This window comes from Jatropha curcas, chromosome 2 (assembly GCF_041381405.1).
Source record: "Jatropha curcas cultivar XTBG-Jc1 chromosome 2, XTBG_Jcur_1.0, whole genome shotgun sequence".
NCBI classification, from domain to species: Eukaryota; Viridiplantae; Streptophyta; class Magnoliopsida; order Malpighiales; family Euphorbiaceae; genus Jatropha; species Jatropha curcas.
The window spans coordinates 506,872-520,425 of record NC_143152.1 but is presented as its reverse complement, the minus strand read 5'-3'; the positions used below and the strand labels follow the sequence as shown (position 1 = coordinate 520,425).

The 13,554-nt window shown below is 32.6% G+C and overlaps 3 protein-coding genes across 4 annotated transcripts; 1 reads left to right on the top strand and 2 right to left on the bottom strand.

The window, feature by feature from the left end:
- Nucleotides 1–1,643: 1,643 nt before the first annotated feature.
- On the bottom strand, nucleotides 1,644–3,653 carry LOC105642216 (ubiquitin-like protein 5). The gene is made up of 2 exons (XM_012226967.4): nucleotides 3,326–3,653; nucleotides 1,644–1,896 (listed from the first exon to the last, which is right to left on the bottom strand). The coding sequence occupies exon 1, from the start codon at nucleotides 3,548–3,550 to the stop codon at nucleotides 3,329–3,331; it is 222 nt and encodes a 73-aa protein (XP_012082357.1). The 5' UTR covers nucleotides 3,551–3,653; the 3' UTR covers nucleotides 1,644–1,896; nucleotides 3,326–3,328.
- Nucleotides 3,654–3,782: 129 nt separating this feature from the next.
- On the top strand, nucleotides 3,783–7,402 carry LOC105642217 (CASP-like protein 5A1). 2 transcript variants are annotated; one of them, XM_089717746.1, is made up of 5 exons: nucleotides 3,783–4,158; nucleotides 4,285–4,396; nucleotides 5,325–6,441; nucleotides 6,805–6,870; nucleotides 7,082–7,402. In XM_089717746.1, exons 1-3 carry the CDS (start codon nucleotides 3,947–3,949, stop codon nucleotides 5,514–5,516), a joined length of 516 nt encoding a protein of 171 aa, XP_089573872.1. In that variant the 5' UTR covers nucleotides 3,783–3,946; the 3' UTR covers nucleotides 5,517–6,441; nucleotides 6,805–6,870; nucleotides 7,082–7,402. The 2 variants fall into 2 exon arrangements, with proteins under 2 accessions (XP_089573872.1, XP_020538149.1); XM_020682490.3 differs by having other exon boundaries at nucleotides 3,790–4,158; nucleotides 4,264–4,396.
- LOC105642218 (acyl-CoA-binding domain protein) lies at nucleotides 7,377–10,948 on the bottom strand. The gene is made up of 4 exons (XM_012226970.4): nucleotides 10,560–10,948; nucleotides 9,595–9,706; nucleotides 8,180–8,239; nucleotides 7,377–7,852 (listed from the first exon to the last, which is right to left on the bottom strand). Exons 1-4 carry the CDS (start codon nucleotides 10,691–10,693, stop codon nucleotides 7,775–7,777), a joined length of 384 nt encoding a protein of 127 aa, XP_012082360.1. The 5' UTR covers nucleotides 10,694–10,948; the 3' UTR covers nucleotides 7,377–7,774.
- Between the last annotated feature and the right edge of the window lie 2,606 nt (nucleotides 10,949–13,554).

The following is a 13,554-nucleotide window of genomic DNA, read 5'->3' as shown; positions in this document are numbered from 1 at the left end:
CTCCCATATATTGAGGGAGGATATGCTTACGTCAAAAGTATTTCGGTGGGAATTGAAACCATATCATGTTATGTTGAAATATAAATTTTTTTATACATTCAATTACCTAAACCAAAGGGTTTAATTTTAATTTATTGATTATGTAGATACTAAATAGCATGGGTGATGTGGGTTAAGAGGTAATTTAATTAATTAATATCTTAATTAATCCTTTAATTAGTAATTTAGAAGTCATGACCGACACATAAACACAAGCTCCTCCTTGGTGAGTAGACCTCTTCATTGGATCTTGTGAATTTGCTGAAACCGTTTCATCAACGTTTCCTTTTTGTCTCTCTTTCTGTCTTTTTAATGCAACTATAAAATAATATTTCATTCAATTCCATTTGCCTTGTTGTGTTTATCTATTATAATATAATTTTATATATTTAATTAATCAATTTGCATATTTTAAATTTAAAAATATGAACATATTTAGAGTTATATTACATCACTGTTGCAAAATTCTTTCTTCTCATATAAGCAAATTGTAATTTTCCAAGTAGACAAACGAATTAAGAGAAAGAAAAAACAAATGGTCAAAAGCACGAATGAAGAGAAAGGGGACAAAAAACAAATGCCTTTCCCAAAGCAATTGTTTTAATTTTTTAAATATTTATTAACTAACTTAATTTTCAGTACCAATATAAAAAAATATATATAATAAATAAAAAATAAGGGCATTATTGGTGTCTTATAGAAGGGCAGGGGGTGCCTCCCCTAGGGTAAGGGGTTTTACTTTGGCTTTAAAATTACGTCAAGGAAGTGTCAGTTCAGAGATGCACAAAAAGGTATTTTTATCTCTCAAAAAAAAAAATAATAATAATAATAAAAAAGAGTTGGTTTTGAAAGATCCAAGTCACGGCAAACAGGGCACGCTATATGGGACAATTACGTCATCAACATTGAATGAATCTGCTTTATTTGTCTTTTTATTTTATTTATTTATATTGTTATTAACACTCTACGTTTTGATTTCTCCACTCCTTAATAACACGGCAATTGTTATTAACAATTATCTTTCAAAAATCAAATTAAATAATATAATTAGTGAGTTATTGTTTAAATGAATAAAATTTTATAGAAATAAATTACAAAAATGCGATTTAAGTCAAAAGTCCGGTCAGGGCTTACGTGGAGGAGAAGAGTTAAGTAAAATATAAGGAAAAAAAGTAAAAGGAAATGGGTCCCACACGGAGTCTCTATCAAAGTCCGTGTTTAGTTAGTTTTACCTCAAAAGTCTCTTCCTACAAAAACGACAGAGATTCTGGCAACCTGCCACGCCCCGTGCGGTGGACCCCACAACACCCCCAACTGAAATTCATATGAATCCCTTTCCAAATCTAGCGACCGACATCCATCCATTCACACCCGCACCTTCCCCACCTTTGATTGCGACGTGTCTCTGCCTCCACCTCCGCTTTCGTCCACCCTTTGGGTAATATTATCTTTCTTCCACCATTGTTATGAATTTATTACTGTCGGCTGGGCTTTATGGGCCAGGCAACCCCGAGCCCCTTTTTTAAGGCCCAATTATATGCACACATATTAATCACCTAAAACATAAAATGATTTCTTTCAAGCAACCATTCTGATTGAGCATATTTAGTGGGATAATTTTAATTTCATTACACAAATGCCAACATTTCAATTACAGACTTTATCAAGCAATTACATATACTGAAGGAGTGTAATTGGCAAATTAGGTAATTACCAAACATAACAGTCTTCACACGTACATAAATAAAATCCTTTCATACTGAATTGGCATCTATTGCCCGGTGGAAAGTAAAATATAACAGCAGGCATCTTCTGGTATGCTCCAGAATTCCCAATGCATTTACAAGAGTAAAAAACCTGCAATCAAAGCATAATTGAACTCACACGATCTGAAAACAATTGCAGCCACAAAGTTTATTCAAATTTCTAGCATCAATATATCAAAAGCTAAGACAAACTGTAAATACATATGCATGCTATGCCTACGAAGCCTGGCACCCAAGTGCTGAAGAGTTATATACCATATGGAATTTTGCGGACTAACGGAAAACACGGTCAACTGGCAGCATATTTAAACTAAATAAACTTGCCAGGTTTTTGTTTTCTGTATATATAATTCCTCCATTTTAGTCATTTACAGTTCTGAGAAATACCATCCGAATGCCAATTTGAAATACAATACTGAGAACATATGCTGTCGCTCTGTTTATAAGAATATGCACCTTAATGAGTAGTTAAGCAAGAGAGAGAAATAGTTTGATTATAGATCTATTCACCAGAAGCTATCACTCTTACACCCAATGGAAAGAATATATGTATATGAAGTTGCAAATTCGTTTCCCACCAAAGCAATTATGACCAATACATCCTATGTTTCCATTCCATTGCCCCATATCCAATTAATCAGTGAAGAAATGAGAAACATTTTTTACTAAATTATGTTGATTGTTGATGAACTTCCACATGCAGACAGCATAATCTCTCAAACTCGTCTGTGTTTGAGAAAGCAACATGTTAAATGCTCTTAACCAATCATAGTAGCTAGTATTCTGTGTATTTCGGAAAAAAGTAAATAAGAAACTTCCTTTGATTATTTGGGAAAAAAACTTACATTGCAAGATAATTTTATTTGCCATAGAATTGATAACATGTAATGACTCATCTAAAGTCCAATATTCAATAGCCATTCAGCCATCGTGCATTCTCGACGTTACTTTTGCTGTCCCGAGATCCATGGAAATGAGTATTGATAAGACATAGGGATATCATAATGAAAATTCATTAGAACTGATACTGAATCAAAGAAAAGTTTTTAAACCCAAGTTTATATTACATTACACTCCATTATGGTTCACAAAACATAGCCTCACTTGACTGCCTATAACAGAATTAAATATCCTGTTGTTCCAACACCAACTCTGCTTCTCTTCCTTCTCCTAAATTCGAATTTTAATAAATTCATTCTTCACTTAATCACTATCTAATGGCTATAACAAAAAATTCAGTTCTAAATAGCAAATTCAGATATAATTTTCATCCAACATAACTGAATTGTCACCCTCCCATTTTCTATTGCTACCCATAAATCCAATCCACCAATTTGTCCTAAATTCCTTTTTGAATTTCAATTGGAAGTAAAATTATGGCATCATTATTCAGCTGCTCAATCAATTCTATCAATATCCAACCCTATTGAATGCAAAGAAATCAAGCAATCAAAAATAATTAAGAGAACAATTCGCAATTTATTAGAGAAAAAAAAGGACTATTGGAGCAAAAACCTAACCTTTTAGCTGTAATAGAGCTCAAGACCCATGCCATCATGGATCTCATAGTCCCTCAGAGTTATATGGTCCTTGTAAATGGTGTACCACTTCTGTATCCTTATCTTCTCAGCTCTGGTACCGGTCTGCGCCGCCACCAGTTTTTTCAGATCGCCAATGGTGTCGTCATCATTACACTTCACTCTCACCTTCTTCCCCAACCGATCGTTCAACACCACCTCCAACATCTTCCGATTAGTAAAAACCCTAATTTCTCACCTCAAATTCACCAGAGAGAAATTATAAAAGGAGCCGCCGTGCCGTACAGACCGAAAAGTTGTCTACTTTATATACGTGGCACGCATTTAAGAGGAAACCATTAGATATAGAGAATTGAAAATGAAAATGAACGGTGGGGATGGAAGTGGGACCGTGTGAGAAAATTGACTTTAGAGCGGGTAACAAGTGACGCGGCAAAGGTATTGGAGGAGAGTGAAGGAGACAAATTCAGTGCCTCTAAACACTCACTCAAAAGCAAAAGAGAAAAGGCAAATCACGATTGAATTGAATCATCAATTTCAAGAAAACCCATTATTGATCATCGATCCTATGACCGGACAATAAAGCATTCGAGGTCATAAGCAATGAACGGGAGCCGGCCAACGGTGCATCCAGTGGAGGCGCCACCATTGACCAATGGGAATCAGAACGGACCGAGGATGAGGATGAAGGATGTTCAAGGCATGCCTGGGACCCCTGGCGGTCTCGCTCTTCGTGTTACTCAGTTTGTATTTGGTCTCATCTCTCTTTGTGTCATGGCCACCACCAGCGATTTCCGGTCTGTGACGGCGTTTTGGTATGTTTGGAACAGAAATTAAAATTTTAGATTAAAGTTTGGTGCTTTTTTGTTTTTCCGAAAAGTGTAAAGATTGTATTTTTTTTTTTTATGGTACTGTATCAGTTACCTAGTGATTGCTGTCAGCTTGCAAATATTGTGGAGCTTCTCGGTGGCTATTGTTGATGTTTATGCCCTTTTGGTGAAAAGAAGTCTCAGAAAACGCATAATTGTTCGTCTTTTTGCAATCGGGGATGGGGTAAAGTTTTCTTCTTCTTATGTATAAGTTTATTATATCTTGCTTGAATCTTGTGAATTTCAGCTCATGTTTGTCTGCTGGTGGATGAGGATAATACGGTGGGATTTCTCTGTATTTGCTATTCTTGCTTTGTTTGTATCCATGAAGTTTAATATTCATTTAATTCCAATTCATGGTTAAATCACTTTACTATTTGGTTTCTTATATGGTTAGGGCAATAGAGATGTAGGAGACAATTTGTTGTGAACCTAATGAGTTTGTACATAGAGTCGATCATCAGATGATTGAACCTAGTCATTTGCTTAATTTTATAATAGATAATGTTTTGCAATAAAATACCAATTCAACAAAATTGATGCTTACTCATAATTGGACAGAAGTTGCTGGTTTCTATACAGAAGTACTGTATTCATTACCGGCGGTTCGTAGCTGATTTTCCATGTCTTTTGATTGGACATGATCTGTTTAGAAGTGGTGTCTAACTTTTTTAATTTAACAGAAGAAGACTCAAAGTTAAACTTTACTTCGAGAACAAATTCTTATAGGTTTTTGCATAAATGATCATTGACAAATTCTTTTATCTAATTCGAAAGTTTGTTTAATTATCTTGAAAAGTGTCTATTATATTATTGTTTATCTAGTATGGCTTTTCAAGAATTATTTATTTACTTTTTTAATCTTTTAGTCTCATTCTAAATTTTCTGTTGGAGTATAGAATGACTAGAATTTTCCGCACTCAACTTTTATCATCTGATATCATTTTCTAAATATGAAGAGCAAGCTTGATTTTGACTCTTAAAGTGGATTTGTGTCATATGCTAGTATAATCTTTGCTCTGGTTTTAGTTGCAGTTATTACATAAGCACTGCATGAAATTGGGTTTATGTTCATCCCCAACTTATACTGAACAAGTGTTGCTCTTTTGCAGATTACATCCACCCTCACATTTGCAGCTGCTAGTGCATCTGCTGGCATCACAGTTCTTATTGGCAATGATCTTAACAAGTGTTCTATAAATCACTGCAGTAGGTTTGAAACTGCTACAGCCATGGCATTTATCAGTTGGTTTGCCATGACACCATCTTTTCTAATGAATTTTTGGTCTTTGGCTTCCCAGTAAGAACTGGATATGCGGAATCTTTACATACGCTGTGTTTTTTTGCGGTCCTTTTCTTGATGATTTTCAGTGGAGAGATTTCCAATTGCAAATAGTTTTGTAGATGGACAGATACAGTTTGGTCTGCTTAGTTCAATTTTGAAATCATCAATTGCAATATAGTACTTTTTATTGCTAGTAATATATAAAACTGGATTACTTGCAAAGTAGCATAACTATTGTGTCTATCGCCAACACCCACCCTCCTTTCTCTCTCTCCTCCTCCTCCTTACAATGGCTTTGAGAAGCTGATGAAATCTAAGCAGAGTTTACATGCAAATGGAAGCCAAGAACTCTAGTGCTAGAGGTGCTTGATTTCAGACTCCTATTATAAGAATGTGATAAATTTTATTTTCAGTTACAGTTTGATTATAATTGACACTTGAAATGTGTATCTTTATGTTTTATAATCTTTTCGGAGTCGGTCAAGGGCCAAGAAGCAACATGTGTTACATGCATAGGGGTTGCAGATATAATGTGATACCAGTGTTTCTTATTTATGTACCATAAATATAACACTCAACTAATTTGGCAATAGTTTTATCCTCTTGACTATTTTTAGGAATATTTATCATAGTTTCTGATCACAAGGATTGTGTTTCGTATGCGTAATAGAGAAGAGACGGATATGCAAGATAAAAGTCTTTATCCTCTTTTTATTGTTTGTTAAGAAGGCAAATGGTAACGGCCAATTTGAGATTTCTTAATGCCAAGTCATCTCCTCCTGTGTTATTACTATATATTAAGCTTGACCTGTTGAGCTTTTTGAGAGTGACGGACAAGAGAGGATTTAATTATGTCAAGAAGAGAAGAAGAAGAAGAAGAAAAACAAGAAGATGAAAGGAGATTGTATCAATGCGCGAGGAAGTATGAAAAGATTATAAAACAGGTACTTCGATATTTACAAAGTATGACTATATATTTCAATATCCATCGTATGATACCTGCGTCGATTAGAGTAGGAAAGAGAATGCTATTGATCTTGTTTCATTGTACTTGATAGCTACTTTATTTGCTATACAGCAACTAAACATTTTATCTAAATTCTATATTTACTGAGGATTTGCTAAAATCCCAAATTCAGTAATTTCTTAATGAGAGAGGATAAGCTTTTATACTGCAGCTTACAGAGAAATTTAGGGTTCAACGCACTGTGATTTTCATTCTTTGGAAGATCAAATTAATTATCTTTTGCATTGCTGAAAAAGGAAATCATAGTTTGGTTTGTGGGTTTTCTAACTTTTTTTTTCAGTTTGACGAGTTGATTGAGATGATGAACAACAAACCCCGACTGCCAAAACGAAGAAAACTGTCTTCTGTAAGTTGATGAATTTTGTATTCACTTCTCTATGTTTTACATATTTATCTCAGCATTCCCTTTTTCTATTCCTCATAATAAGTTTTTATTCCAGAAAATGATTTTGGTTACATTATTTCATTTCATTACAGCTCACCAAATATAACTAGATGCTTGGTTAAAGTTAAATTTTCATGGCTATATCTTAGCTGGTTTCTTGTTATGTTGTCAGAGTTGCAGAGGAAGCAGCAATGCTACTGTCTGTTTGTCAGCATCCTCAAGTCAACCAGACAACAATAAAGTAATTGTGCAGACAATGAAACAATTTCTCCATGACTTGGAAATGGAAGCCAAAACAGATTCTGATTTCTCAGTCACCAGGGAAACATAATAGCTCCCTTTCTATTTGATTCCACCTTCTAATTGTTTTCAACTGGTTCGCCAGATTATCAAATGAGCCTGTTTACATGTTTAATAATAAGATGTTGCAAATGAACAACCATGCAGAACTTTTCTGATTCCAGAAATGTATAAAAGTGAATTTTTACCAAAATTTTCGAAAATGTACATTATTGAGCATAGAAGCAGCAAAATCTAACAAATCCTTCCTCTCCCTAGTATAAATGCCTAAAGGGGGAACAGGCAAGAAAAATTAATGCATCGTTGCCAACATTACAGCAGTACCACTCTCTCAAAACCTTGTGGCTCAAAGATTGTTACGTACAATGTACATAAAATGTGAGGAGGGAAAAACAAGTCATCTCGTTCAAGAACGCCTTTCGCTTGGTGGAGTAGTTTAACTCAGACAAACTGCAATTTCTTTCATGAAAATTTTCTCAGGATGTGTTTTACTCGAGAAACAAGCTATCCCAACACAGAATTACATTAGGGTAGCGTCCTGTTAAGCCCACGTATCTATCATGACTCATGAGTGACACTTTAACTTTGCAGCTGCTAACTCCTTTTTTAATCTCTCCATCCGTTCAACCAAGTCCATATTTTCCTGTTAAAGGTAGAATTTGTAAGTTAAAAAAAAAACACTGAAGATGCCGTCTACACTATTTCGACAAGTACAGATTTCTTCGGTCTTCCTCAATCATTAAAAGTCACAAAAAAAAAAGAAACGGATTTTATGAGATCCTAATTAGTAGCATCTCAGTATTGCATGTTCATTAGATTTCATAAGCCATTTAATTTGGAGTTTATTGCACAAGGATAAATCCAGAGAACAAATTGATGAGACTTCAAAGAAAGAAACATATATCCAATGGAAGAAAACAAAAAACCACATGGGAATTTAGCATCAAGGAGTTCGAAGCTGAAGATTCACCTTTTGCAGCATTACTAGTTGTTGGTTAGTACTAGCAGCATCCTCCACCTTCTGCTTAATCTGTCATAAGACACAAGATAAATGTACATTCAGTTTTCAAATACAGGCCCATATTTCAACAAAGAGAGCAAATTAAAAAAAAAAAAAAAAAAGAAAAAGAAAAAGAAAAATCAATGCTCTACATAATAAAACAAGCTATATAGTTTATAACTACTCGAATAAAGACTAGCTTATAGAATCTCGTAGTCATCATCCACACAATAGTTAAAACGGCACATTACACTGAACAAGGCAATGCAACCACCTGTTTGCAAGCAAACGTTTTGGCTATATTCTAAGGTGCTCAAATTTTCAGGAAAAATTACTCGGGGATAGGAACTTTTCCCCACGACTATTTAGTTTATATTCCTGAGAGCTACCAGAGAAATTTTGCACAGAAATTAATCTAGCTAAATGCTAGGATAGTTCCTGAAAGAACGTCCATTTAAACCTGCATGAACAGCTCTTACACAGAAGATCCTCCAAGAGAGGTTAAAGCAATGTGCATGAACAAATCTTATACAATAGATTACATGGAAGCAATGTTACTAAAGTATCTAATCAAAATATGATCTCATGGGAGCTATTATGCATATAAAATTTTAAAGTTCTTGGGTAACCCTCCACAGAAGTTATTATGCAAACTTTCATTTGAATGGGCACTGGTCTAAGCCTCTTTGTACAACCTCATCAACCTTGAATCAGACATGGTAACCCAGAAAGCATAAAATAACTGGATCAAAGCATTCTCAATGCACAAGACTTGATGTTTTCTGAGGATATTGGGAGAGTCACCTATCTACAGATCCTTCCACCAGCTGTTTTTCAGAGACATTTTTTCCACAAATTGAAACTGTGAACTTCCAATTACTGAGAAGTAATCATACAGTTGCACCCAGCTCACCCTCATAAAGCACTATCTCCTTTGAGATTACTTAACCTCATGGGGTAGATGTCTCAAACCACAAAAATAAGAAGCAAATTCTAGATAATCTAAAGACTATATAAAGTATCAATTTCTTTCTAGAAATGCATATAAACAAGAAATGAGCAAGAAAGAGATTTGTAGGGCCAGTTGAGAAAGTAGTATTTTAGTTTTATTTCATGGGAGGAACAGTCTATATGCAACTTTGATCCATTGACTTCTGTAGTCGAGCAAGACCATACATATATGACAGCACAGATCTGTCATAGGCATCAAACAAGCATAACAATTGGACACAAGCAATGCTGAAAGTGAACTTGCCATATAAATAGTGAAAAAGATTAGGTGAAGCAACAGCTGAACAAAATAAATTCCCAATTATTCAATAGCCAAGTCATTCAGATTAAAAAAAAGAAAAATAGAAAAAAAGGCTGGTTGACAGCATGAACACCTCTATCAGTTCCTTATCACACTTAGCACCCCTCTCTGCTTCCTCATCATATTTCATTCTCCACTCAGCAGATTCATCCATTGCTTCCCTGTTGGCAAGATCGAATTGTCTTCTACAAAATTTCATTATGAAAAAACATCATTTGGTTAAAAGGTGAGAAAAAGAAACGATAGAAAAAATAGCATCTTATTCATTAACGTGAATGACACGAAGTGTAAATATCAGAGCAATTAATGTCGTAAAACAAATCTAACGTAGCACACAAACATAGAAACCAAAAGCCTTTGATCCCTTATGGAGAAAGGATTAGAATTTTAGCTGCTCCCGTCAAGAACTCTGAATTTTAGGAACATAGATCAAATTGGAAGAAATCGGACTCTCACTAAAGATTAATCAAAGAAAAGGAATAAATAAACTTAACCAATATTGCAAATAATCTGATAATAGATCCACAATTTAGATCTAGTCTTAGATGCTTCTCCATTCAACTGATCAAGATATCCTTAAGTCAATTTAACGCAAGGAACCTCCCATTTGTTATAAAGACTATTGTAATACAATTTACAGTTACACTAAAAGTGACATAGATTAATAATCAACCTCCTCTGCATAATAGTATTTCACTGAACTCTGATTAAAAAGAACGGAATTAAAAAAATCCTTTCAGCTTGCAAAGTACCATTCTTAAGGGTAGCAACTATCCCACTCCCAATCATAATATTAACCAACAATACTATAAGAAAAGGCATACATGGAGAAAATTCACATGAACCTTGATAAAATTATGACCTTTTTATAAGGTGAATTTCACATTTAGCAAAAAGGGAAAAAACCCATCACGCAATTACATAAAATAAAAACTTTCTGGTGATCAATGGCATGAATTGATAAGATAAGCTCTTTAAGCAATGTAATACAAACTAAAAAGATTTAACAATAAGAAAGTGAAAGCATAAAGAGAAAACCTTAATAATTCAGTGTCATCAGAGGAAATAGCATAATCAATGGACCAGAGCCTTAAGTAAACTGCAATTCCAAGAAACATTGCAACCACTAGCCCCACCAATATCTTCTTCCTCTCTCCACCTCCCATTCTCATCTTAAATTTACTAAAGATTGGTTTTTCCTTTCTGGGTTTAGCTTCTCTTTCGATTTTAGTGATGTTTCTTGTTCTTTGCTTGCAGGGTGCGAACAAAGATATCAGTGAGGATGATTGGCTGCTCTTCCGTTAAGTTGCAGTGCAATCCAATTGGCGACTAATTTGTTGATTGTCGACCAGATATGTGGTCACGAGCTAATGTACAACGATTGCATTTGCATTGCATAACACTTGATCCTTACCGCCACCACTCAAAAAAATAATTGTTTCTATAGAGACATTATTAGGAAAAAAAGATGCATTACAAATTAACAATGGAGTGTAGTGATCTTTTTTTCTTAATTTTATTTCCCTTTTTAATTAAAACATATTGAATATATACATATATTTATAAAAAATCAATATTGTGCAATTACAAAACATACAAATTAATAAACATTTGAGATAAAATTAAATACATAATATCTTAAACTTATAAACTTCTTATGTAAAAACAAAAAAAAAAAAAAAAAATCAAGTTTCACGTGAAAAAAACAATCAAGTTTGTGATTTAAATATTTTTAACATGCATAAAATTAACCTTTGAAAAAAAAAAAAAACATGCTTAAATTATTAACAATGGGCTTAATAGTGTGATAGAGGTACAATCTTGTGGACCACCCTGATTGGACTTCAAATCAATCCATACCATCCAGATGTAAGCCCACGTCTTCATTCTATTAGGTAAGAGATGAAAGATTTATGCAATGAGAAAAATAATTGTAATATTACATTACATTCCGTTACGACTCACCGAACATAATCTAATATTAATACATACATTATCATATTATGAGTTTCAAACATAGTATAGTATTAACATTTACCTTAATTAAACCATGTAATTCAAATTCTTTACATTTATAATTCCAAAGCCTCAACGGATAACAACGAAAGTAAAAAACAAACAACAAAATAATTAAAGTACTTACAGCAAAATGTGACCATTAATTATAAAAAGTCACATTTAAATGGTGACCAAAAACTAAAAGACACACAGCCAAATTCCATTTACTCTTTTTTATCTTTTTCTTCTTTAGGCAGAAACCCATTTCACATCTTTGAATTTTAGCATGAAACAATGTAAAATAACGTGAGAAAATGTATGTACATATGTATTTATTATGTAGTGGTCCAAAACAGGTGAATTGTATTATGTTCTTTACGCAACCTAATTACATTATTTTGACAAATGTCAAAAAAAAAAAAAAAAAAACATTATTTTGACAACTACGTGCGGGAACCAATACAGAAATCAAGCAGCTACCGCTCCTTGTTTCTTCATATTTTATTAATTATGACCACTTCAATTTAATATCTTTACTATCTAATTCCCTAATACAATTATCTTTTGTTTATGTAATTTTTTTATAGCTAATTGGTTTTTTAAGTACATGAAATTAATAGCTTATTTGTTTTCTTCTTTTAATTAATTAAGTTTCCAACTAAAAATTTTAACTCATAATTTTTATAATTTTGGATATGACTCTGAGATATTACATTCGGTTTATTCGGCAAAATTAACTATTTTGGTAGCTATTAGTTGTTTTAGTAGTGTTTTGTTGATAGTTGTTTGAATAGTTTTTTATAAAATGCTAAAAGCTAAACGTTACATGAGTTAATTTTTTTATAAAACGCTACCTTAATCTCTAGAAGCTGATTTAAACACTATGTTACTGAACATTATGAAAACTAGCGTTTAGTGTTTTAAATGCTAAAAACTCCTGAAAAAACTATTGCCGAACACGACCACAGTAGAGGTCACCTACTATGACCGTGTTCGGCAACAACTGTTTAAGTAGCAAAAACGCTAAAAATTATTTTTCATAATGTTCATTAACATAACTTTAAATTAATTTGTGGAGGTTAAAATAACATTTTATAAAAAGTTAATCCATATAACGTTTAATTTTTAACGTTCTATGAAAAATCAATCAAACAGCTAACAACTATTAAAACAGTTAATTTTACCAAACAAACTCTACATATGTCTCTTACATTTAATAATAATAATAATAATAATAACATTAATCAAGTTCAGTAAAATAACCTAAATTTCTTCTCATATTTTCTTTTAAAATTGTTTTTTTCATACTCTTCTTTGTTTTGCCAATTTTATGCATCCATTAAAGATTTTCCACTAATAAAATTTATAAATATATTAAAAATATGTATCATTTTATCTTAAATTCAAATGTAAATTTACTATTAAAAGATTTATGGTGAATTAAGAAAAAAAAAATTGTTCTGTGTTTGTTAATCAAATTTAAGTTTTAGATTCATAACTATGTATATTATTTTATAGTGTTCAGTAATAGCATTTGAACTAATGTTAGAGATTAAGATAGTATTTTATAAAAAGTTAACCGATACTCTCTGATGTTCAATAACAACTAAACGCTATTAAATCAGTTAATTTTTTCGAAAAGTGTTGCTTTAATTGAATCCATACGTATAAATATAAATTCTTACTGCAGTGGTATGTGCATTGACTTACAATTTGTTTAGCAATCATCAAACACTATCATATCCATCACTCACACATGCATGAGCCCACATGAAATCAATCAACCAAACATTAACATCAATTTTTCGGGATAAAAAAACAAAATTATATTAATTCTTTAATGATTTTAAATTTTAATGTCACCATCTTCTAGGATATATCACCATCTTAAATATAATTAATTCTAATTAATGTATATATATAACTATTAATTGTTACTTGTCCATAATTTCAAAGGATAAAAAACAAAAATATATTAGAATAAAGAAATTCAGATAAGAAAAAAGAGATGATGATAGATTATTCCAATTCAAGA

Bases quoted from the DNA above. Each gene is read 5' to 3' on its own strand.
- LOC105642217 (XM_020682490.3), top strand. From the start codon at position 3,947: ATGAACGGGAGCCGGCCAACGGTGCATCCAGTGGAGGCGCCACCATTG. The intron at 4,159-4,263 runs GTATGTTTGGAA...GTACTGTATCAG, and splicing joins CGGTCTGTGACGGCGTTTTG to TTACCTAGTGATTGCTGTCA. The intron at 4,397-5,324 runs GTAAAGTTTTCT...GCTCTTTTGCAG, and splicing joins TTTTTGCAATCGGGGATGGG to ATTACATCCACCCTCACATT.
- LOC105642216 (XM_012226967.4), bottom strand. From the start codon at position 3,550: ATGTTGGAGGTGGTGTTGAACGATCGGTTGGGGAAGAAGGTGAGAGTG.
- LOC105642218 (XM_012226970.4), bottom strand. From the start codon at position 10,693: ATGAGAATGGGAGGTGGAGAGAGGAAGAAGATATTGGTGGGGCTAGTG. The intron at 8,240-9,594 runs GTGTTCATGCTG...GTCTTATGACAG, and splicing joins GTGATAAGGAACTGATAGAG to ATTAAGCAGAAGGTGGAGGA. The intron at 7,853-8,179 runs GTGAATCTTCAG...TACCTTTAACAG, and splicing joins AACTAGTAATGCTGCAAAAG to GAAAATATGGACTTGGTTGA.